General features: G+C 35.2%; 1 protein-coding gene across 1 annotated transcript in view; it reads right to left on the bottom strand.

Moving 5' to 3' along the window:
- The window catches only part of SYCP2 (synaptonemal complex protein 2), a 74,858-nt gene that overhangs the window by 37,409 nt on the left and 11,519 nt on the right, over positions 1 to 25,930 (bottom strand). Inside the window, exons 2-14 of the mRNA XM_032605381.1 lie at positions 20,941 to 21,002; positions 19,879 to 20,022; positions 18,706 to 18,834; positions 17,806 to 17,910; positions 17,538 to 17,562; positions 15,301 to 15,386; positions 13,286 to 13,371; positions 12,979 to 13,013; positions 12,039 to 12,181; positions 11,904 to 11,956; positions 10,714 to 10,759; positions 10,081 to 10,176; positions 4,989 to 5,049 (exon numbers count right to left, since the gene is read on the bottom strand). Of these exons, the coding sequence (XP_032461272.1) occupies positions 4,989 to 5,049; positions 10,081 to 10,176; positions 10,714 to 10,759; positions 11,904 to 11,956; positions 12,039 to 12,181; positions 12,979 to 13,013; positions 13,286 to 13,371; positions 15,301 to 15,386; positions 17,538 to 17,562; positions 17,806 to 17,910; positions 18,706 to 18,834; positions 19,879 to 20,022; positions 20,941 to 20,964 (1,033 nt within the window). The 5' untranslated portion in view covers positions 20,965 to 21,002. The remainder of the gene's footprint in view (positions 1 to 4,988; positions 5,050 to 10,080; positions 10,177 to 10,713; positions 10,760 to 11,903; positions 11,957 to 12,038; positions 12,182 to 12,978; positions 13,014 to 13,285; positions 13,372 to 15,300; positions 15,387 to 17,537; positions 17,563 to 17,805; positions 17,911 to 18,705; positions 18,835 to 19,878; positions 20,023 to 20,940; positions 21,003 to 25,930) is intronic.

Below are 25,930 nucleotides of genomic sequence, written 5' to 3'. Positions count from 1 at the left end.
ACTATTCTCTCAAAATTGGCTATGAATGGAAAAAGAATGAGATAGAGGAAGACATAGGATCCAAGTAGACTTTTTTAAGATGCAGTGACAAATGTACCGTAAAAATGTATGATGTTAAAACTACAGGAGAGGACATTATGTTAAGTGAAATAAGCCAGTCACAAAAAGACATATGCTGCATGATTCCACTTAAAATAGTCAATTTCATAGAAACAAAAAGTAGAATGGTGGTTACCAGGGGCTGGGTGGAGGGGAAAAGGGGAACTGTTCAATGAGTATAGAGTTTCAATTTCTCAAGATGACGAAAGTTCTGAAGATCTGTTTCACAATAATGTGAATGTACTTAACACTACTGAACTATATACACTAAAAAATGGTTAAGATGGTAAATTTTATGTTATGTGATTTTTACCACAATAAAAAAAATAAGAGAAACCGCGTGAGGGTGTATATGGAAACTTTCTACACTATTCTGGCAAGTTTTCTGTAATCTAAAACTATTCTAAAATTTAAAATTTATCTTTAAAAAAGACCCAAATGAAGGGCTTCTCTGGTGGCGCAGTGATTGGGAATCTGCCTGCCAGTGCAGGGGACATGGGTTCGAGCCCTGGTCTGGGAATAAAAGTTATAAACTATTGATACATGAAGTAAGTTGGATGAATTTCCCACATGCCGCGGAGCAACTAAGCCCGTGAGCCACAACTACTGAGCCTGCGCGTCTGGAGCCTGTTCTCTGCAACAAGAGAGGCCGCGACAGTGAGAGGCCCGCGCACCACGATGAAGACTGGCCCCCGCTCGCTGCAACTGGAGAAAGCCCTCGCACAGAAAGGAAGACCCAACACAGCCAAAAATAAATAAATAAATAAAAATTTTTAAAAAAGACCCAAATCAAACTTCCCAAGATGAAAAATATAATGCCTGATAAACATTACACAGGATAGAACAGAAGCAGGTTACACACTGCAGAAGAAAATATTAACTAGCAACAAAACAAAGCAATATAAAACTACCGAAGTGAAAAAAGAGTGGAAATAAAAGCCTGGAGTTTGGGTGGAGAACCCAGAGAATCAGTGAGCTATGGAAGAACTTCATATAGCTTAGTATATATGTAATCAAGGCCTCCAGAGAGGAGGAGAGAAAAGGAGCAGAAAAAAATATTTGAAGAACAATGGATAAAAACTTTAGAAGCAAGGAAGCTCAATGAACCTCAAGAATGAACAATATGAAGAAAATTACACTAAAGCATTATAATCAAATGTTTAAAACTACTAATAAAATCTTAAAATCAGCCAGGGGAAAAAAGACTAAACAAAAAGGAGCAAACATGAGAGTGACAGACTTCTCATCAGAAACAATGCAAGCCAAGAGAGAGTAGAGTAACCTCTTTCAAGTACACTGAAAGAAGACAACAGTCAATCTAGAATTCTATATGTACCAAAAATACTTTGCAAAATAAAATCAAAATAAAGACTTTCTGACATAAAAAAGCTGAAAGAGCTCATCACCAGCATATTTGCAGGACAAGAAATATTAGAGAAGTCACCTAGGCAGAAGGAAAATAATACCAGATGGAAATCTGGGTCTATACAAATGAAAGCTGAACACTGGAAATTGTAAATAGGTGGGTAAATCTAAAATACTTTTTAATCCACTTTTTAAATCTCTTTAAAAACTAATTGGCTGCATAAAGAAAAATATCATTACACATAATATGAGGTCTTTGACACATTCAGAAGCAAAAAAATTTTTACCATTATTGGCAGCAATGGCACAAAGGCCAGGAAAGCAAAAATGGAATGTTACTACTACAAGGTTCTTATACTATTCATAAAAGGGTATAATATTACTTGAACATACACACTATTAAGTTAAATATGTATAAAATAAACCGTAAATCAGCCACTAAAAAGGTGAATATAAAGCCAACAAAAGAAATACAATTAAACCACTGAAAATGAATTAACACCAAAGAAGAAAAAGAGAAAAAGAAAAGAAACGTGGCAGATGGGATGGCACGTAGAAAAAACAAAAGCTAGATGATGAATTTAAAGCAAATCAATAGTCACATTAAAAACCACAAAAGGCAGAGACTGTCAAATTACACTGACTGTCTCTGATATGATGCCCAGTAACAGTATATGATGCCTATAAGAAACCCACTTTAAATACACAGACACAAAGGACTTAAAAATAAAGAAAAGCTATGCCATGCTATAATTAACCAACAGAAACTTGGAGAGAGTATACTAATATTATATAAAATAGACTGCAGAGCAAAGAATATTACCACAGGAAAAAGAGTCATTTCATAATGATAAATTTATGAAGAAAAGATAATACCACTAAATGTTTATAAAACTAATAACAGAAATTCAAAATATCTGAAGCAAAAAAATAACAGAACTGAATAAAAAAAACCCACAGCTCTAGTGGTGACTTCAATACCCCTCCCTCAATAAGTGATAGAACAGGAGGCAGACAATGAGGAAGGATATATGACAACACTATCAACCCAACCCTCCACCCAACAACAGCAGAATACACATTCCTTCAAGCGCACTCACACCATTCACCAAGACAGACCATATTCTGGGTCATAAAATAAGTGTCAATATACTGAAAAGGGTTCTCAAAGATCATACAAAGTATACTCTCTCATAACAATGAAATTAAGTTAGAAATCAGTAGCAGGAAAATATCCCTGAAATCTCAAGTATATAGAAACTAAATAAAAAACTTTTAAATAAACCTATGGCTCAAGGAAGAAACCAAAAGAGAAATTTAAAAAGAATAAATTAATGAGAATGGAAACACAGCACATGGCAATTTGTAGGATGTTGCTAAGGAAGTACTTAGGGGAAGAATTAAAAGCACTAAATGGCTATATTAGAAGAGAAAAAATGGTCTCAGGTCAATGACTTCAGCTTCACCCTGAGATGCTAGAAACAGGAAAGCAAATTACAACTAAAGTAATCAGAAGAAAAGAACAGATATAACATATGTATATGTATAGCTGATTCACTTTGTTATAAATCAGAAACTAACACACCATTGTAAAGCAATTATAGCCCAATAAAGATGTTTAAAAAAATAAAAATGCAAAAAAAAAAAAAAGAACAGATATAAGAGCACAGATCAATTAAACTGAAAATCAAAACACAAAAATGAGAAAAATCAATGAAACTAAAGGCTGGCTCTTAGAGAATATCAATAAAATTGATATAACTCTCAGACTGATTAGGAAAAAAAGATACAACTTAGCAGTATCAGCAGCAACAGGGGGACCATCACTACAGAATCTACAGACAGTAAAAAGATAAAATGGGACCATTATAAACCACCTTATGCCAATAAATTTGACAACACGATTACTTGAAAGACACAAATTACCAAAGTTTACTCAAGGAAAAAAAAAGATAACCTGAAAAACCCTGTATCTATTAAATTAATTGAATTTGTAGTTAAGAGCCTTCAGCAAAGAAAAGTAAAAGTGCAAGCCCAGATTGCTTCACTGGTAAATACTACCAAGTACTTAAAGAAGAAACAATACCAATTCTACACACACTCTTAGAGAAAATGGAAGATTATAGAATACTTGCCAATTCAGCCTATGAAGCTAACAACGCCCTGATTCTGAAACTTAAAAAAAACAAAACAAAACAAAAAACCCAGACATTACAGGAAAAGAAAACTACAGACCTTCTAGAACATGAAATACCAAATTCCTAACTAAATTTTGCAAATCAATTCCAATAATATATAAAAGAATAATACGTCACAATGAAGTGTAACTATTGTTACAATGTTATTTCTCCAGATATCAAATTACAATCCCAGTTGTAATTCTAGCAGGCTTTTTGTAGCAATTGATAAGCCAATTTTAAAAGTTACATGGAAATTCAAAAGGTCTAGAATTTCCAAAACAGTCTTGAAAAAAAAAAAAAAACCCACAGTGTTAGAAGACTTACACTATCTCACTTTAAGACTCACTATAAATCTACAGTAATTAAAACAATGTGGTACTGGCATAGGGTACAGATCAATGGACTACAGCATCAAGACCTGCACTTCTACCCGTCATTTGATTTTCAACAAGGGAACCAATGAAGTCCAGTGGGGAAAGGAAAACCTTTTCATCAAATAGTCCTGAAATAACTGTATACCCATATGAAAAAATGAACCTAACTCCTATATTACACCATAATCAAATATTGAGATGGATCATAATCCTTAACAGAAAAACTAAAACCATAAAGTTTTTACAGAAAAACAGGAGAACGTCTTTGTGACTTGGTAGTAGGCAAAATTTCTTAGGTCACACAAAGCAATAACCATGAAAAAAAAGAAAACTGATCATGTGGACTTCAAATTTAAAAACTTCTGCTCAATAAAGACACCAATGAGAAAATGAATAAGCAAGATACAGATAGGGAGAAAATACTCACAGAACATATATTTGTCGAAGGATTTGTATCCAGGATACGTAAGAACTCAAAAACTTAATAATAAAAAAGAGTCCAGTAAGAAAAAAAAAAAGGACAAAATATTTAAACAGATACTTCATGAAGAAGATACATGAGTAGCCATTAGGCACATGAAAAAGTGCTCAACATCACTGGTTATTAGGAAAATGCAAATAAAAGCTATCATGAGATACCACTACCTGCCCACTGAGATAACTAAAATACGTCTTGATATCTGAATTTGGAGTGGTGCCAGTCTGCCAAGGTATATGATTTTTGTCCAGCACGTATTGACAAGAAAGTGACTGACCATGGGTTTTAGACTAGATAGAGAAGGAAATAAATACAAGATATTGGGGGAATTGTGGGGGCAGGGAATTTGATGATATTGAACTATCAAATTTATGAATATGAACATATGGAAATGTTGATCTGCTTTCATCAGTCCATTGTGTTTTTCCATAGAGTGTGCAACTTCTACTCGAGCAGAATCAAGAAGAGAGTTATCAAAAACAAGTTTAATACCTTCAATGCTGTATGTTTGTACTTCTTCCTCAGGCACAGTGACTGCTTCCCACTGATGATTCTTAAATTTAAAAACAGGTTTTGATCATAAATAATAATTCATTCTTGCTTTAAAGCTCCTTTAAACACCATTTTAAGTTATACAAACAATAAAGGTTATTACTATTTTCTTTTACTATGTATCACTAAGTAACTGGTTGATATAACACATTTCTTGCTCCATCAATTGACTAGATAATGTATTATACTTGCCGCATTTAATCTATTTGTTCATTCTTAAAAGTAAATGACAGTATTGACTACTTTTATGGTTTCCTATTCTTAACCAAAAGCAAAGAATGACTAGCCATTCATATTTATTAGAGTATACCCTTTTAAAAAATATTACCAAATCCTGTCATTTCTTCCTTTGAAATGTTGTGTGATCATATTCATCCCCCAATTCTCACTCATTAATTGACTGTCCTTAGATTCAAACACTGAATGCATGTGAATAATAACCTAAAATGTTTTCCCCTTCCAAGTATTTTCATTGAAAATTTGTATAAGTGAATAAAATAATATGAATTCACACCAAAAAGTCATGGTAAAAATCAGAACCATTCCTAAAAGATGGGATCCTAAAACCTTCAGGAATCTTATGATGAAAATAGATCCAATTCTTTTGCTAGTTAAGGACCACTCTTTGTATAGAAATTCTGCTAAATCCTCAATCTCTTCACTAACTCCCTCCCTTATTTGCCTTAACTGAAACCAGTCTATACTCTTGAGGGCACCACTACTATTATAATTATAGCCTTCTCCAGTTAAGACGCTAATTCTCCCAGACCTCAAAACCTCAGGGTCGGCAGGAAAGGGCTGGTCTCCTCTCTCCCCAACACTTTGAGCAGCTTCACATTTCTCTGTGTGTAAAAGCCTTGCTCCTTTGTGGCACATGCCAGCTGGCACACATACCCATCGGTTATCATCTACTAACTTTAAAGTGACTCTTCCTCATACGTGGAGGCACCTGGTTCAAAGCTTTCCTTTTGAAAAAATGTCTACATTATAAAAATTTTCAAACAGATTATAAAAAATAGAAATCACAGTATAATGAATCCAAAATATGCCCATACCCAGCTTCAACAGTTACTGATATATTATGCCCACTTGTTTCATCTTCACCCCCTACTTTCCCTGTACTACACTCTCCTCTTGACCTCAGTTTTTTAATCTGTCACCCCAGCCATCAACTTTAAAACTCTTATCATTAAAGTACCTAACAAAAACCCCTCCCTGGAATCCACATCTCACTTTAGCTTCTACTGTCCTCTTTCCCTTGTCTTTACTTCCTCCACAAATATTTCAACTTTCCAGGAATGCTTAAATCCTCATCACTTAAGTGAAATTGCTCTTTCATGGATCATAAAACACCCTTCCTTTGTCTTCTATAACATGATACCCTTTTAATTTGTTCTGTTTTGGCTGATTCATGAAGTATCCTTCAGGCTAGAGTCTCTTCTACCTATCCTGTATAAATTTGTGTTTTTCACAGTTCTGTCATGTAGACACTCATTAAATCCCATGGTTTTATTTATCATCTATATACAGAGAGCTTCTAAATCTCCATTTACAGCTCAGTTCTCTCACCTCAACTTCAGACCAATATATCCAACTGCCTACAAGATATCTTCAGCTGAATACCCCACAAACACCTCCAAATCAAAACATCCAAAGTTGAGCTCATCATCTTACCCTACAAAACTGATCCTCCTGTGACAGCATCTTCATCCATCCAGTTACCCAAGTTTTATTAACCCTTCCTCTTTTTACTACAAACTACCAAGTCTGCTCAATTCTACCTCCTCAAGTTTTTCTGGAATCCATCCATTTCCATCCATCCCCACTGTCACTTTCCAAAACTGTGCCACCATGATTTCTCTCACCTGGATTACTGCAAGTCTCCTAACTGCCTCTGGTCTTGTCCCTTCTTAATCTGTTCTCCTTGAGGCAGGTGGGCCCCAAGCTAGACATTTACAACTGGCCTCCTGTTCCAACTTCCTGGGGTGAGTAGAAGATGGGCTCCAGGCTGGACATTCATTACAACCCCCAACCCCCATGTTTACATTTCCTGAGGCAAGAGACAAACCGGCTCTGGACTACATATTTATGACCAGACTCCAGTCTATATTTCGAGATCTGCACTTCAATATAAGAAACAACAACAGGAATAGCGTAGATAACTGGACATTGGACACTTTTATGGCAGGGACAGAGAGGGGCTAAACCCTGTTAAAAGATCAAGACATCATGCATTTCCCATCCTTGGTGCAAGGGAAACATTGCACATGCACAGAAAGGCTCCTTGGGGTTCAAAAAGGAGGGGGCACCACCCCATAATATGTGATGCTAAGGCCATCCCCTAGGCCTCTGGGCTGAAATCCATCTTGGAAAAAAGTTGCGCATGCACCTCGGGGAGGGTCCTAGGGCAGGTCAGGTGTTGAGAAACCAGATAATTGGCCAAAGGTAAACAAAGACCCGGAAGAACTGCCCTATATAAATGACTTAACCACCTCTTTACTCCCGCTCCTCCTCATTAGGGAGGAGGCCCACACCCTTGCTCTCCCGGTGTGCATCTCTGCCTTGTTTCCATCTTAACTAAACAAAGTGTTTCTCTGTGTGCTCTCCCACTAGTTGTTGTGCAATGTCTCTAAATAATAAACTTTGTACCTGTTTTTTTTTTTTTTTTTTTACAGTTTTTGCCTCCGTAAGAAATGCATTTTTCACTGGGGGCAAGAGCCAGGGGGTCTGGTGGCTAGGATTCCTGGTTTTCATCCAGGCTACCCAGGTTCAATTCCTAGGCAGGGAATTAAGATCTCGCTTCACGCCACCACTCACTGCTGCCTCTCCGAGATCATCCCCGCCAGGAGAATCTTTTACATGAATGTGATGCTCAGTGTCTAGCATATATCTGGCACACAGTAAGTTCTTATTAAATATTCACTGAACTGATGTTGCCTCCTACTTATAATCCTTCTTTGGCTCTATACTGCCTGCCTTATTTCTTTCCAATACCCTTTGAACTCTATGCACTAACCATACTATGTATCTTTTAGTTGAATATTCTATATATTCATTTTTAAAATAAATATGAGCCCTTGAATAGCCATAAATGAGAAAAGACATGTCCCTGGTTTAATAAATTTTATGTTCTACGAGGGGAAAAACAGAAAAAACAACAGGTAAACAAAAGGATTTTAAGTAGCAATAACTACTATAAAAGAAAAAAAGAGGCCAGTGTGATATAATGTGGCTGGGTGGCTACTTCAGACTGAGTTACCAGAGAATACCTCTAGGAGGTGACATTTGTGCTGAAATCTAACTGGGAAGGAACTAAGACGCAAAGATCTGGAGGTTCCTAAGCAGAAGAACCAGCAAGTAGAAAGACTTGAAAAGAGCGTGATCTAGAGGAAAAGAAAAAAAAAAATGAATGTGGCTAGAACACAGTAAGCACAGAGAACAGTCTGATTATCAGAGAAATAGTCAGGGGCGAGGTCATAAAGGCCCTGAAACACCATGTTAAAGAAACAAAGGGAGGGTTTTAAGCAGCCACAATATGGAAGAATGGCTTTGAGGAGAGTAAGCCTGAAGACAGGGAGAAATGCACTACTGCTATAGAAACCCAGAGGGGAGAGGAGTCTAAATATCTCTGTGGGAAGAACTCTCTCCCAGCATCTCTAGATCAGTGACAGGAACATAGGAGGCATTTAATACTTATAAATGCACTTTATACTATCCCTATCAAGTATAATACTAAAATTACTTATTTTCTTGTCTGAATCATCCATTAGACCAAGTGAGTGAAATCAGGAACCACATCAGTCCTATTCTATCCTCTTTTCCCAAAATGAAAGTCCATTTCCTGAAGAAAATCCAGTTAAAAATACACCTAAAAACGCTGCAAGAATAAATACACTAATGAAAACCATCAGTACCCCTGAGAAGTAGTGCTAGTTTTTGGAACTCAATTTTAATTAAGCATTCTAAAAAGGTACTCTAAAAAGAAATAAAGGTACGTGGAAATCCTAAGAGGCATTTGGTTAATGTTCGTCTAAAAAGAATTTACCTGGAACAAAAGGCAGGATTTTACAAGAAAGAGACTAAAAAGACTAATGCCTCTTTGTATTATCAGCAGCTGCAATCAGATTAGTAAATGCAAATCAACTCTTACTCAGATCTTGGCCACACAGTTTGAGCTAGAAGTATGCAAATGTAGCAAATATTAAGTGGTGGCTATTTGGAAACAAGGCCTCAAGAATTTTCCTCAGGTTAAAGAGGTCAGTAGAAAACATACCTTCCTGGTTGCAAAGTTTAAACATAGTTACAATATAGCACAGAAAGAAAAGAACTAACATTCACTTCTAAGTACCACCATAAGAATCAATCCCTCACAACCAAATGTAAAATAGCTAGCTAGCTGGAAGCAGCTGCAAAGCACAGGGAGATCAGCTCCATGCTTTGTGTCCAACTAGAGGGGTGGGAGACGCAAGAGAGAGGGGATATGGGGTTATATGTATACGTGAAGCTGATTCACTTTGTTATACAGCAGAAACTAACACACCGTTGTAAAGCAATTATACTCCAATAAAGATGTAAACAAACAAACAAAAAAAGAATTAATCCCTCACTATTTTCAAACAGAAGATTCTATGAAAGAATAAGGTAAGACCATTTGTCATCATCTGTTAATGTTATTTTTAACTGAGTGCTTCTGTACTGGAGTAACTGCTGTCTTTTCTAGATTCAATTCACTTTGTTCATGTGAATGTTAAATTTTAATCATTAACATGTAATTAATTTCTGAAAAGCTCATATTTAAACACTAGTATTAAATTTTAGCATTTTTCTCTTGCAATAAGACATCAGAAATAATTTTCATTTCTAATTAACTTGATAGGTTACCATGCTCATCAAAACTACTAGAGCAAACATTGAAATCTACTAAAATAGCGAGGAAATAAATATCAAAGAAATCCATATTCTTAAGTTGAATTACAACATTATACACACACACACACACACACAAAATGGTACAGAGGTATCTAAAGCTTACATCATTGTCTTCAGCAACGTAGAATGATACAGTCTGGCTCCCAAGATTAAAATCTATCCAAAATCCCTCAAGTTTTTCATCTGATGGTATTTGCAACTAATAAAATAAACATATAAAACTAGAATATACTATGCTTTTAAAAGTGACAACAGAAAATTATGATGTTATATTCATGGTTGAGTTTTTTTGAAAAACAAAAGAGTAGAGCTGGAAGGTATGGGAAGATAAAGAGCAGGCAAGTACAGCATTTAAATCAATTTAGAAACAATCAAAAGAAATGCTGCTTAATATTTTACATAGAAATTAGCTAGCTCCAAAATATCACAAATATTCCAAGTACAAATAAAGGTTGAAAATATTTTCATGTTTGAATATATTCATGAATGATAAACAATAACGGGCTTAAGGAAACATAAGAAAATTTGAAGTACAACCTTTATATTTCACTTATCCTTGGCTACAAATGTGCCATTTCATAAAATGTCACTTAGATCCAGAATACCAGACCAGCTGTATTTGTGATCTAATTATGACTAACATTAATGTTCTTGTCAATTTGTAACCTACAATTCACTTGACCTTTCCATCAAAATTCATCTAATAACTAAAACACATACTAAATTAAAAATTTACCTCATAGTTATCAAGAAATGCTGATAAACAAGGAAATGTAAAGACCCTGAAATAAAAAGTAGTCTGAATTAAAGAAAAAATTAATAAGCCTTCACAGCATAATTTTGACTTGCCATACAAATCACACCTAGGATCAACAGGAAATCAGGCAGTAGTGACAACAATTTAAATAAAATCATATTTCCTTCTTTATTACTCTTTAAAGTGAGAGTTCGCGGGAAATCTGTTTCCGAAAGACAGCATGTTACTTTGAGGATACTACTCAACCTACCGTCTTGACTAAAGTGACTGCATCAAACTACTTTTCACGTTATTGACTATGAACAGAGATTCCTAATTTAGCTTATACTAGTGATATTGCTACAGTGGAAGTCCCCATAAGATTATATGGGAAAAGAAGAGTAGAAGTGAATAATACTGCTAATAAAAATGGCTGAATTCATTGAATACTTTCTTGGTCAGATACTACTATAAGTACTAAGTGTATAACCATCTCATTTAATCTTTACAACAAACATATGAGGTAGATATTATTAGTATTCTTGTTTTACAGTTAAGGAAACTGAGGCGAGTAAGGTTAAATAACTTGTCCAACATTAGAGCAGGAAGAGGGGGACCTGTTATTCAAATCCAAATAGTGTGACTCCCTGCACACAACCCTCACCCTATCTTTCATTTCCTTAGCAGGTAAACTAAATGTGAACTCATTCAATCCAATGTGTCCTGAACACCTATAAGGTGCTAGGCACTGCACTACAAAAATACCTCTTCTGTCATTGTCAAAAGTGATAAAAATTTATATTACCTAGCCTTCCATGACCATTCTTGAGATTAAATAACTGCAGAAAGAACATCCTTACAATATGTTAATTATAAAAGAAGATGATTTATGTTTGCTATATATTTTTATTCCAGTATGTGTACAAAGGAGGTAGCTCAAGTAATATTTATACCTAGATTTTTATTGTTCCTTAAACACCAAATTTATAATATATATGCAATTCTGAAATACAGTAAACCAATTTTAGACAAAGTTATTAATTAATATTAATTAAATAAAAATGTATTCTTTCCTCTAAAAAGTACAAAGCAAAATAAGACCAGTGGAGGATTATTTCAGCCTACCATTGTGTGCCCTTTCTTGAGCTCTGTTTCTTTATCATTAAATGGTTGTATTTTGCATTGTTTACCTTCTTTTGTCTCCAAGCATGCCATTTACAAGGTTGAGAAATATCCTGCAATCCTAATTTTTAAAAAAGAGAGAGCTTTTAAAAAACATAGTAATTTTTAAAAATTTGTTAATTTGTTATTTTTATACTACTTACTGTTTCAAATTCAGAGACTTTAATTCCTTTAAATGCATTAGCAATAAAATCCATTGAAAACCACTGACATGCCAGTTCTTGTCTTTGTTTTTCTGGGGTCATTCTACATAAAGCTTCTACGATAGCCACTTGTAAGTCATAATCTTTAAAAAAAAATAATAATAATGTATTATTTGAAATTATGAAAATTAAAGTTTATAAAAGTCAATACATTTCATAAGTTGTTAGAACAAGCAAGAGTAATAAGGAACGTAGTGTAATTTACTCATCTTTTGCCATTTTCTTCATAGAGATTAGAAACATCTCATCATTACAGGCGTGAATATAGCCCAAATAACAAAATAAGTTTACTAATAGAAGGAGTAAAAAAATATTTTTAAGGATATTTAAAAGAAACTCCTAAATGTTCAAAGATTCCTCCATTCCATTATTAGAGTTGTGAATTGCAAAATAACTCATAGAAAAGTCTATAAATCACAGGTAATCTTTGTTTTCCTTTTGCATATCATGATATTTACAGTTATTTTAAAGTACTTCAAACCAGTCGTTTGTTCTATATGTAAATCACTACATCAAAATTTTCTCATATGAAACTTAGGAAAGAAAATTTGAGCTCTTTTAATAAAAACATTGTTTACAAACAAATCTATCAATCCCAAGAATATTAAACCTCCTAATTTCATAAAATACATTTAAGAAATTTCTTCACAAAAGGAATCCAAATCTACTTGAAAATTATTATTCAAAAACCTACCACTAGGCATAAATTATATTTGACAACTCCTGTTATCATACTTATTTTTTTAGTTTAGTTTATAATTCCCTTGCATAATTTCACTACATTACAATGTTAATATTATTTTGACTAATTAGATATTATAGTCTATTAATAAATTTGGAGTAATTTCAAATATGAACATTTTGAAAAAAACAGACTTACCTCCAGCATCTAAAATCCTTTCTCCCATACTACTCCTGTGAATCAAAACAACAGGTTATATACTAGACAAGTATCAATTAACTAGAAAGCTCATACGTTTGGGGGAAAAAAACTTCACCAAAATTTACAATTGATTAGTATCACAGACTTTGGCAGAAAACATATATATAAATTATATTAGAAACCTACAAGAGTTTATCAGTTTTAATTCTTAATGCAACTCATGGTTGCCTTATTTGCCTTATAAAACATCCTTTAAATTCTTGACTTGAACCACTAATTAAAGAAATATAGTACAAGTTATTACATGAGAATTAACATTTCTTGGTTAGAGAGTATTTTCCTGGCATCTTCAGGCATTTTGTCCAGCATAGCATTCATTTTTTTTAGAGTCTAGAAAAGAAAAATACATAATCCATTAACTTTATATATTCAGTGAAACATTAAGTACTTAGAGATATATTATAGGTATATAAACTTAGAAGCCTATTTTTTCTTAATCACAGCATTTTATGCAGCGAAAGAAGGGTGGAGGAAAGAATATAAAGTATAAAATAATGAATATAAGAAAACATACAACACAGGATATCAAAAATAGAATATACCATGATTCCTGTACTTAAAGCAGTCACACTCTTTGCAGTATGACATGTTTATTATTACTCTAAGAACTAAAGAAGCAAAAAATATTATCCTATTAATATTTGTTCCTATGGCTACACACATGTACACATATATATATACTAATACAGGTTATTTTTAGCATTTAAATACTTAGGAACTGCTAATATCTACATGGTATAGTTTATTTTCATATGAGCTGTATATTATACATAAACCCACATGCTTATGAATTTTCAATACATATTTAGGTAATACTGGGTTGGCCAAAAGGTGTGTTTGGCGTTTTTTTCCATGAGATGCTCTAATAGCACTTAGTTGTCTTTAACTTCATTCGGAACAATCTTGTTAGATTGTACTGTGACAGCTGTGGTATCAGCGTGCATTTAAAAAGAACTTACCAAAATTAGTGAATTTTTGTGTAGCCATTTTAATATTGAAGATGGAAGAAAAAAGCAACATTTTTGGCATATGTTTATTATTTCAAGAAAGGTAAACATGCAACTGAAATGCAAAAAAAGATCTGTGCAGTGTATGGAGAAGGTGTTGTGACTGATGAAACATGTCAAAAGTGGTTTGCGAACTTTCATGCTGGAGATTTCTCCCTGGATGATGCTCCATGGTTGGGTAGACCAGTTTAAGTTGACAGCAATCAAATCAAGACATTAACTGAGAACAATCAACGTTGTACCACGCAGGAGATAGCCGACATACTCAAAATATACAAATCAAGCGTTGAAAATCATTTGCACCAGCTTGGTTATGTTAATCGCTTTGATGTTTGTGTTCCACGTAAGTTAAGCGAAGAAAACCTTCTTGACCCTATTTCCACACGCAGTTCTCTACTGAAACATAACTGAAACGTTCCGTTTTTAAAACAAATTGTGATGGGCGATGGAAAGCGGATACTGTACAATAATGTGGAACAGAAGAGACACTGGGGCAAGAGAAATGAACCACCACCAACCACACCAAAGGCCGGTCTTCATCCAAAGAAGGTGATGTTGCATATATGGTGGGATTGGAAGGGAGTCCTCTATTATGAGCTTCTTCCGGAAAACCAAACGATTTATTCCAACAAGTACTGCTCCCAATTAGACCAAGTGAAAGTGACACTTGACCAAAAGCGTCCAGAATTAGTCAACAGAAAACGCATAATCTTCCATGAAGATAACAACACAAGACCGCATGTTTCTTTGATGACCGGGCAAAAACTCTTACAGCTCGGCTGGGAAGTTCTGATTCATCGGCCATAGTCATCAGACATAGCATCTTCGGATTTCCATTTATTTCAGTCTTTACAAAATTCTCTTAATGGAAAAAATGTCAATTCCCTGGAAGACTGTAAAAGGTACCTAGAACAGTTCTTTGCTCATAAAGGTAAAAAATTTGGGAAGATGGAATTATCAAGTTGCCTGAAAAATGGCAGAAGGTAGTGGAACAAAACAGTGAATATGTTGTTCAATAAAGTTCTTGGTGAAAAATGTAAAATGTGTCTTTTTTTTTAACTTAAAAACCAAAGGAACTTTTTGGCCAACCCAATATATTTCATCGTGTCAGATAATGAATTAAGACAACAGAGACACACTACATGATAATTTAGTGCCAAGATAAAATAATTATTCAATTTGATAAATTGCTACCAAATTGTCTTCACCTTCTCTTTAAGTTTTCAAAGAAAATCTAAAAAAATGACTTTACCTCCTGCTGAATACAAATATTCACTCTTGAGTCAATAACCAGGGCACAAATTCGAGGTATGAAACTTTCCACTACTTGCCTTCTACCTGAATAAAAGTAAATTATTGACAAATGTGTATTTTAAACTCTTTTCAATGACAATCTTATATGTGTTAATGGAAATCGGACATACTAATTCAGTTCAGACGCACCTGGGCACCAGGAAGCTTGAAATTCAGTCCTGGTTCTGCCATTAACTAGCTATGTAACTTCGAAAAAACACCGTTCAAACAGATGTGACTGATTTTAACTCTGGCAAAGGAATAACCCCAGATCCAGCTTCTCCTTTGAGGCACTTAAAGCAGTATTACTTTTTTGGATAAATAAATACAGTCCAAAACTGGAAAAGTCTAATTTGAGGTTTTTATGAAACTGGCCTCAGTAATTTATAGTCATACCTCCAAAATTCCATAACAGCCATTAACACCTCCGGACTTCATGAAGATCTAAATATCTTGTCCTATTTCTAAAATTTGACACTATTCTCTCAAAAGACAAGGCTTTATTAATACTAAGTATATTAAGAGGAATTTGCTTCATGCTAATTCATGATGCAGAGTTCTAAAAGAATTTTAAATAATGGCAATGCTGCAACAGAAAATGCACTTTACAAAGTGACTACGTTAAAAGAAAAAAAAATCACTGAATTACTTGAAAAGATAAAGTGATTTACTTAAAAAAAACCAGTTGGATCACTTCATAATCACTGGTGCTTTAGGACTGTTTTCTCGCTTACAAACTTACGAATTTAGACTAAATTGTTGTGCTAATTGCAAAGAAACCAATGAAAAGGTAGCATTAACTACTACTGAAATAAATAGCAATTGATATTTTTAAACATTTTGGGAGCAGTTAGCTGTTCCTTTATTTATAAACAATTCACCGGCCCCAATTACCAATCCTAGGTAATTCTTCCTCAACCAACACAGAGATAAAATAACTTGAGTTTATTGTTTGACATAAGGCACTGCCAAGCACAAGTGAAATGATGAGTTGTAACATGTTCTATACTCTCCATGTACTACTGAAAATTTTGTTTCATTAGATCAAGGACAAACTATGGCCCACAAACCAAATCCAACTCACTGTCCCTTTTTGTATGGCTGTATTCATCAGCAGGTACTCTGTGGAAATATGTGAATCTATCATGATTTACTGAGCCAGCAGTCTCAGGTGAATTTCATTCATTCTTATGAACTTAGCCATCATTAGCCACCACTAAATGAATGGCTTTGGTAATTAGCTTGGGCTGCAGGGTTGATAGTGTTTCTTAATGAATTCAACACCAAAGTCCAAGGCAAAATTAGTGCGTATATGAGAAACTTATACTTCAGTAAAGTTATTTCAATGAAACAAAGGTCATCTGAATCACAAGTAATGTCCAGCTGCTTTATACATCTCCTAGGCTGTCAAAAGCTGAGACAAGAAATGACATCTCCATTTCCAACAACAAATTTATAGGGGATATATTTTTTCCAAGATCCAACTACAGATCCAGCAGCGTTTCTGCATGTTGATGTAGGTGCAAAGGAAATCTCCCTATTTCAAAATTCATTTTAACTCTGCAACTGAGGAGCTTCCACCTAACCTTCAACTGAAAGTGATTAATCTGCAATGCAATGGCATTCTAAAAAGCAAATATTAAGAAAAAAGTCTAATATAATTCTATAAATGCTTTCCAAGTGATGAATATGCTCAATTAAAAATCATGCTCACGAACTGATATCAGTATTTGGCATTATCTGCATAAAAAGACGTTTTCTAATGTAATATACACAAAATTCCACTACAGATAAGCATGAACAAATGAATATTTCCAATTAACTTTTATAACAGCAAACACTAACTCTGAACCTTAAGAGAAACGTCATCTTCTCAAAAAAGAGTGCTATTCTCCTCATTAGACCTGTATTACAAAAACACTGTACTCAATTATTGTTATATTTTGAGTTGCATCAATAAAACATTTGTGGAAATTTGTTTTCTTTCTTGTTAAATAAGTACCTACATAATACCATCAATTTTTTTCTTGGCCTACAAAGCCTAAAATATTTACTATCTGACCCGGAAAAAATTTGTTGATTCCTGAATTAGGTAATGAATTCATAATATTAGGACAATACTACAAGAATTGCAAGATTATACCAAAACTCTAACAGCAAATTACTGTTCCAGTAGAAATAAAATGTTTATTATACCTTCATCATCCATGTCATGTATGACCTGAAAGTGAATAATATTTAAAACTTACTATCTTATATTATAAACCATTACAAATAGTATTAAAATAAGAGGTTACATATGAACTCACCACATAATTATTTAACTTTTATGTATTAACTAATTAATCAGGATAAATGCACTAACCAATCTGTTAGTGACTTTTAGTCTCAGGGCATATAGAACACAAATTGTTTTTAAATAAACACATGCTTTATAACATCAGTGAATCAATACGATTGTTACCATCAAAAGATCAAATAATTCTTCTATCATATTTATAACAGCTTCATCTTTTGAATTTCCTTGACTCAGAATAATCTCCTTGGATTTTTCAAACCAGGTAACCATGTAGAAAAAGAAATGTAAATACATTAGTTACTTTGAATTCAATTTTAATAATTTTAAGAATGTACTCATACAAACAGTAAACCTAAGAAAAAAGAAACATTAAAAATAAAAATTCTAGTATTGTATCAAAATAAGTTTATGCTCTTAAACACCATCATTGTTTTTGCTTTTTAGTAACTCACTATATGTTCCCATTTTTTAGATGGGAATGGATGAAGTTAATCCAATTCCAAGTAGAAAATCTTTACTTCCCCCCCTTCAAATTCTTAGTTCATGTACTTTCATATTCATAGGTAAAGAATTATCATTACACATTAGATTATTGTGGCATTTTTACTATTTGAAATATTTTGGTATTATTTTATTTTTATTAACTCAGACATTTGAGTACACACTATGTCTTAGGCACTGTTCTTGGTGCTGGGTATACAACAATGAACAAAACAGACAAAAATCAATATCCTACATTCTAAAATGGGAAATAGATAATAATAAACGATATAAAAAGAAAAGTAAATTAAGTTAGATAGTGATTAAGATGAGCTAAAGAGAAAATAAAGCAAGTAAAGGCCTTAGGGAGTCTTGTGACCTTAAATTCACACAATTATCAAGGATCCTGTATACAGTTCCCTTGTGATCTTTTTTTTCTAACATATACCACAGGTTATAAAAATATTTTATCTGTTTTATATACAGTTCTCAAATTTATTTTCCAACACTTTGAACCATTTAATTAGAAAACACACCTTTAATCATATTTCCCTCAAAGAAATATGTTACATATTCTATACTCATCTTTTGTACTAGTCCTTGTTTTATCATAGTTAGAAGTCCAGCTTTCCCCAATATACTGATATTTTTGCCACATCTTCCAAAAGAAACCAAAATGGTTGAAACAGTTTGGATATTCTTTTTATTCAGCTCCTGAAATGCAAATTATACATTTAAACATCTGTAAATACAAAATAGAATGGAATTGGCATTGTGCTAGGAGAGTTATAATCCTCACAAATCTTAGTCATTATCATAATCATAATCTCCATATTGCAAAGGACAAAAGTGTGGTTTAAAAAAGGCAACCTGCTTACAAGCACTCAGCCAGTGAATGACAAACACAGTACAAAATTGCAGACATGTATAAACTCAAGAAACTTTAGTCTTATGATGCAATGAATCAGTTACCTTCCATTCTAAAAAGCTTTATGTATTTAACTAAGGGATACAAGACTTTTTTTTTTTTTTTTTTGCGGTACGCGGGCCTCTCACTGTTGTGGCCTCTCCCATTGCGGAGCACAGGCTACGGACGCGCAGGCTCAGCTGCCATGGCTCACGGGCCTAGCCACTCGGTGGCACGTGGGATCCTCCCGGACTGGGGCACGAACCCGTGTCCCCTGCATCGGCGGGCAGACTCTCAACCACTGCGCCACCAGGGAAGCCCGATACAAGAAATTTTTACTCACTCTTCTAGATTCGTAACAAACATCAAATTCTGGTGGAGATTGTCAATAATCACTTTTTTCTCACGTATAAAAATACTTTATACATGACAAATCAAGTACAAGGTTTTTGATGATTTTTGTTTTTGTTTGTTTTATTTTTTGTAAGCACCAAGCACTGTCCACACAACATGAAGAATATGCTGATAGCCTTTTAAAAAATAGTTCAAGTTGTTTAAACTTCAAACAGGCAAGCTATTTTTCCCGTTTAGATAACAGTTAATAATGGTAACACTATGTAAACACACATTTTTTATATATTATTTAGAAAACAACAGTCCAACATGTTATTTGGGACTCCTCAAACAAACACACACAAAAAGCAAGTGGTGAAACAAGCATTTATTTAGGTAGTTATAAGTGAGCTTGCTAAACCCTTTTTATTCATTCCTTCCAACGGAGTATCTCTTCCTAAAAAGTAGAGTGGTTATCTAATAACTGTAATACTCATTCAACAAAAATGAATATTTACCCTGCACATAAGGTCATCCAACTTGTGGAAAAACTGTTTGCTGCATTTAATCTTCAGATCTTCACAAATATCAATTTGTAAAAGTGTTCTCAAAGGTTTGAAATCATTTTTTCTTAAAGCATTATCAATGCATTTTTCCAACTGCTGAAATATAGAAAATGGCAAATATATTGAATCAAAACCCAAGTTAGTCACCTTAGTCACCTTATGAAATCAAGTAATTCAAGAATTGTTTTCACATTTGAAAATTCTCAAAAGAGCTTATATAATATCAATTCATTTATTTAAAAAAAACTGTCCACTATTAAATTCAGAGTAACAATTAGAGATTAAGTGTTTTGATAATAATAAGCTCTATACAAGAAAAATATATTTTACTATTTTCCACTTCATATTTCTTATTGGAAAGTCATCATTATGCTAAACTCAACAAAAACCTGTTAATGAAGGAAATAAAAATCAACCTTATAGTAACTAATACTTAATACCATGGATAAAACCCTAACATATCTATCAACTTCTTCATGAAGTTTAAATAGTTAAAAAAAAAATTGCATAAAGACAGGTAAAAGCACTTTAGAAACTATACCAAGCAATATAACTTAAGCATTACATATACATATAATTTATTATTTATTGTATTCTATATTTATAAGCTTTATAAAATCTGCCGTCCCTGCTATTAAAGTACACCACCATTAATAAGGAATTTTCATACATTAATATGATTCTCCTAAATGCAAGTATCTCACAATTTTAAGCCTTGATATAAAAGTATCCAGCCATAAATGATACATAGATCAGTGTATGATTCATTTCTATGTAAGAGGTATATATAAATCATCTTTAGTACTTTATATTCTTAATAAAGCTTTTGGAAACAAATCTGTTGAAAAAATAAAAGGATAACATTTTTATTTCAATTATTTGACTCTTGACCATTTCATAAAAATAAGTAAGCTTTGTCTTTCCTAAAACGATGGCATTTAATACCTATAAATAAACAAAAAGTAATTTTAGGAATTGAAATAAAAGACTTCCTTTTGGTCTAGGACTACATACCTGGAGATTTGGTCTTATTGGCATTTTGACTTAATTTTAAAACAGGTGAACAAAACAAACACCTACAAAAGAAAGCATATACTTTCTGAATCTTACAATCTATTTTATATGTTTACAGTTTTAAAATCTTAACACACATAAATAAGCATTACTGCTTATACCAAAGGCAATAAATGTTGTTTCTTCAAGTTCCTCACTGCTTATGAAATTACTCATTTGAATCTGTCCATAGAAGTTTCTGGAGGAAAGCCTGAAGATCATTTATTCAAGCTTTCCCTTTTTATAAATGACTTAAATAAATGTCAAAGTCCTGCCAAAAGGTCACAAAACTAGTCACTGAAAGAATATAAATGTGAACCTCCCTCATCAGAGATTCCAACTTTGGGAACAAGAAGAAAAATAATCTTGAATTAATGCCTAAATGAAATTTAAGCTAGTAATACAATATTTAAGAAGGGAAGTATATGCAAGTATACTGCCAAAGAACAGGATATGTAAGAATATACAAATATGCAATGAAAGGAGGAAAAGATAACCTAAACACATTTTTCCCTTCAAAAGAGAATGGAAACAGTAAACAGCAGGGTTACATTAAGCACCATCTTAACAAAAGCATCTAACATTTGCAAATGCAATTTGGAGGTTTGGAGGTTAGTCCTATAAAGGAAAAGAAATAGAACAATCTTTTCTAGACATCATAACTAGAACAATTTTCAAATAATCTGTACTATGAAGAGCTTTGTAATAGAACCTCAGGAAATTCAACATAGAGGGGAAATTAATTACTTAATCCAGGAGGAATACAGGACTGTGTATCTTGAAGGCAACAAGAGGCACTAGTCAGTCTACTTTCTTGCAGACATGCCAGTAGAGATACTTAAGTGCCAGTGAGGACATACATAAGAGACATACAAAAGGGATGAGCAAAAAAATATCCTGCATTTCCAAAGATTAACTCCAGGGGGAAAAAATCTGATCCACAGAGAAACACTGATTCCACATACATAGGGAGCCAAGTATAAAGATGCTTCTGCAGCATCGTTCTGAGTGAGAAAATTCAAAAGTACTTAGATGGGAGCTACGAATGGGAGGGAGGGTAAGGAATGAATAAATAAAACATGGCATATGCTAATCAATTTTGTAAAGATAACAGATAAAATGAACGAGAATTTTAGATATTTGCAGCCAAACAGTTTTAGTGATTAAAAAGCATGTTGCCAGATAATAAATACAGCATAATGCCACTTATATGCAAAAAGAAACTTTGTATTATTTATGATTATACCTCTAGGTACACATAAGTATACACATATTTGTGTGCATGCATGCGCCTGTGTGTGTGTGTGTGTGTGTGTGTGTGTGTGTGTGTGTGTGTGTAGAGTGACATTCACCTACACCACTCAGGACACTCTATCTGTCAGCTTATTGGGGAGGAAGAGTAGAGAGTTGCACAGAACCATAATCAGCTATTTGGCAACGGGAAACTTCAGTTTTTTGTTTTTTTTTTTTTTTTTTTTCTCTGTGCTATGCGGGCCTCTCACTGCTGTGGCCTCTCCCATTGCGGAGCACAGCCTCCGGACGTGCAGTCTCAGTGGCCATGGCTCACGGGCCCAGCCGCCCCGCGGCACGTGGGATCCTCCCGGACCGGGGCACGAACCCGCGTCCCCTGCATCAGCAGGCGGACTCCCAACCACCGCGCCACCAGGGAAGCCCGAAACTTCAGTTTTATTTGTAATTTATACGTACTTAACCTTTTTAAAAGTAAATTCATACTAAAATGCAGCTAGGTGGGGTCCAAAACTTGGGATCAGTAAAATGTGGGTTTGGGTTATTGTGAGGGAAATGAAATCACAAGGCCAGCCTCTGCAATTAAGCAGCTAGAGTCCAGCTGCTCCATCCAAATCTATCCACGACTTAGCTGTGGTTTTGCCCCATCTGGTTATGGTTGCCTGCTCTAGCTTAAATATTAAATGGGTGACTCTAGGTCTGTGGCTAGCTGGGGATTCCAGTATACCAGCAATGATTCCAAGATCTCTAAATAGTTGGTAGTTGTTTTATCATTTTGCCTGGGAAACTGGGAATGCAGGGACCCACTGGTTTGCTTTCCCAATTCCCAACAAGGGGTGTACCTATTTTCTGCTTGGCTTCAATCTTTCTCTCTTTCTCCCCAGGCCATCACAGAAGATGGAAATTTAGCCCGTATTAACTCAATTATGGAGGTAAGAAATAAGTACTGAAGGTCAGCAACCAACAGGGGGATTAATGAGGAAACATAAGAGGAACAAGGTAGGCTAGAGAACCCTGAGCATCCACCACTGCCACTACACAATAGGCCTGAAAGCTGCAGGAGGGTCCATTCCTTGGAATAAAAAGACAAAGTTGAGGATATCACAGGATCACAAAGGAACAAAATGTATAGAATAAAAAGTTGAGATATGAAGAAGAGATGCACACATTCCACTATCTATTCAATGAGAAATCCAGAAAAAATTTTTAAATAAAAAAGAGCAGTGGGATGGCAACAGCTGAATAATGGCCAAGAACTTTCCCAAATAAATATAAACATCCACAAGTTGAAAAAGTCCACGGAATTCCAGGATAAATAAGAAAAAGTACATCTAGACATACTGTGAGAACATTTCTGAGTAAGAATAAAAGAGAAAATCTTAAGTCACCACAGCAAAAACAAAACTCAAATGCATGCAAAAGAATAAACATAATAGATTCTCTGTTCTCACAATGCAATAAATTTAGAAATCAGCCACAAGATAGCTTCAAACTTCCTATATATTTGGAAATTTAAACACATACATGTGAATAGTCCATGGGATACAGAAAGATAGAAATGACAAAATATTTAAGTGACTAAGAAAATGTGAACATATAAAATCCTATAGGATACAACCAAATCAGCAGTTAAAGTACAATTCATAGACTTGGATGAATTAACTAAAAGGTGAGAAACAGAACTAGCCAAAAGAAAGAGATCCACAGGACCTCCAAATGGTAGTTATCAGACAAATACTTCAAAATAACTGAGTATTGTGTACATAATGATTATACTACAAGACTGAGAATTGTGGCAGAGAACTGGAAACTGGGGTGGGCAGTAAGGAAGGCCACAGAAAGTCTGAAAGAAGACCAAATAATCCTAAAAACAAGAATAGTCAATAACAAGATTATTAAGAAAAAATAAAATGGATGGTTTTAATAGCAGATTAGACACAGATGAAGTAAAAGAGAAATGGAAGTGGTATCAGAAGATAATATCTGGAATGAAGCAGAGACAAAAATATGGGGGGGTATCAGAAGTCAGATCAAGAACACAGACGAAGGAGGAGCTTCAAGATGGTGGAAGAGTAAGATGCCGAGATCACCTTCCTCCCCAGAAATACATCAGAAATACATCTACATGTGGTACAACTCCTACAGAACATCTACTGAACGCTGACAAAAGACCTCAGACCTCCCAAAAGGCAAGAAACTCCCCACGTACCTGGGTAGGGCAAACAAAACAAAACAAAACAAAACAAGGGACCGGCACCAGTGGGAGGGTGCTGTGAAGGAGAAAAGGTTTCCACACACTAGGAGCCCCTTCACTGGCAGGGATGGGAGGTGGGCAGAGGGGAAGCTTTGGAGCCACGGAGCAAAGCGCAGCAACGGGGGTGCATAGGGCAAAGCAGAGAGATTCCCGCACAGAGGATCGGTGCCAACCGGCACTCACCAGCCCGAGAGGCTTGTCTGCTCACCCACCGAGGCAGGCAGGGGCTGGGAGCTGAGGCTCGGGCTTCCATCAGATCGCAGGGAGAAGACTGGGGTTGGCGGCGTGAACACAGCCTGCAGGGGGTTAGTGCACCACGGCTGGCCGGGAGGGAGTCCGAGAAAAAGTCTGGAGCTGCCGAAGAGGCAAGAGACTTTTTCTTGCCTCTTTGTTTCCTGGTGCACGAGGAGAGGGAATTTAAGAGCGCTGCTTAAAGGAGCTCCAGAGACGCGCGCGAGCCGCGGCTATCAGCGCGGAACCCAGAGATGGGCACGAGACGCTAAGGCTGCTGCCGCCGCCACCAAGAAGCCTGTGTGCGAACACAGGTCACTGTCCACACCTCCCCTCCCGGGAGCCTGTGCAGCCCGCCACCGCCAGGGTCCTGGGATCCAGGGACAACTTCCCCAAGAGAACGCACGGCGTGCCTCAAGCTGGTGCAACATCACGCTGGCCTCTGCCGCCGCAGGCTCACCCCGCCTCCGTGCCCCTCCCTCCCCACAGGCCTGAGTGAGCCAGAGCCACCAAATCAGCGGCTCCTTTAACCCTGTCCTGTCTGAGCAAAAAACAGATGCCCTCAGGCGACCTACACGCAGAGGCAGGGCCGAATCCAAAGCTGAACCCGGGAGCTGTGCGAACAAAGAAGAGAAAGGGAAATCTCTCTCAGCAGCCTCAGGAGCAGCAGATTAAATGTCCACAATCAACTTGATGTACCCTGCCGCTGTGTAATACATGAATAGACAACGAATCATCCCAAATTGAGGAAGTGGACTTTGGAAACAAAAATATATATATTTTTCTCCCTTTTTCTCTTTTTATGAGTGTGTATGGGTATGCTTCTGTGTGTGATTTTGTCTGCATAGCTTTGCTTCTACCATTTGTCCTAGGGTTCTGTCTGTCCCTTTTTTTATAATTACTTAAAAAATTTTTTTCTTAATAATTATTTATTTTATTATATTTTATCTTCTTCTTTCTTTTTTTTTCTCTCCCTTTTATTCTGAGCCGTGTGGAGCACAGGCTCTTGGTGCTCCAGCCAGGTGTCAGTGCTGTGCCTCTGAGGTGGGAGAGCCAACTTCAGGACACTGGTCCACAAGAGACCTCCCAGCTCCACATAATATCAAACAGCAAAAATCTCCCAGGTATCTCCATCTACACAACCCACTGAACCAACCTTAGCCACTGGGGACAGACACCAAAAACAATGGAAACTACAAACCTGCAGTCTTCGAAAAG

The sequence above is a fragment of the Phocoena sinus genome, chromosome 15, assembly GCF_008692025.1.
Source record: "Phocoena sinus isolate mPhoSin1 chromosome 15, mPhoSin1.pri, whole genome shotgun sequence".
NCBI lineage: Eukaryota > Metazoa > Chordata > Mammalia > Artiodactyla > Phocoenidae > Phocoena > Phocoena sinus.
The sequence above is the reverse complement of the archived record's forward strand: the minus strand, read 5'-3'. Positions and strand labels throughout refer to the sequence as shown.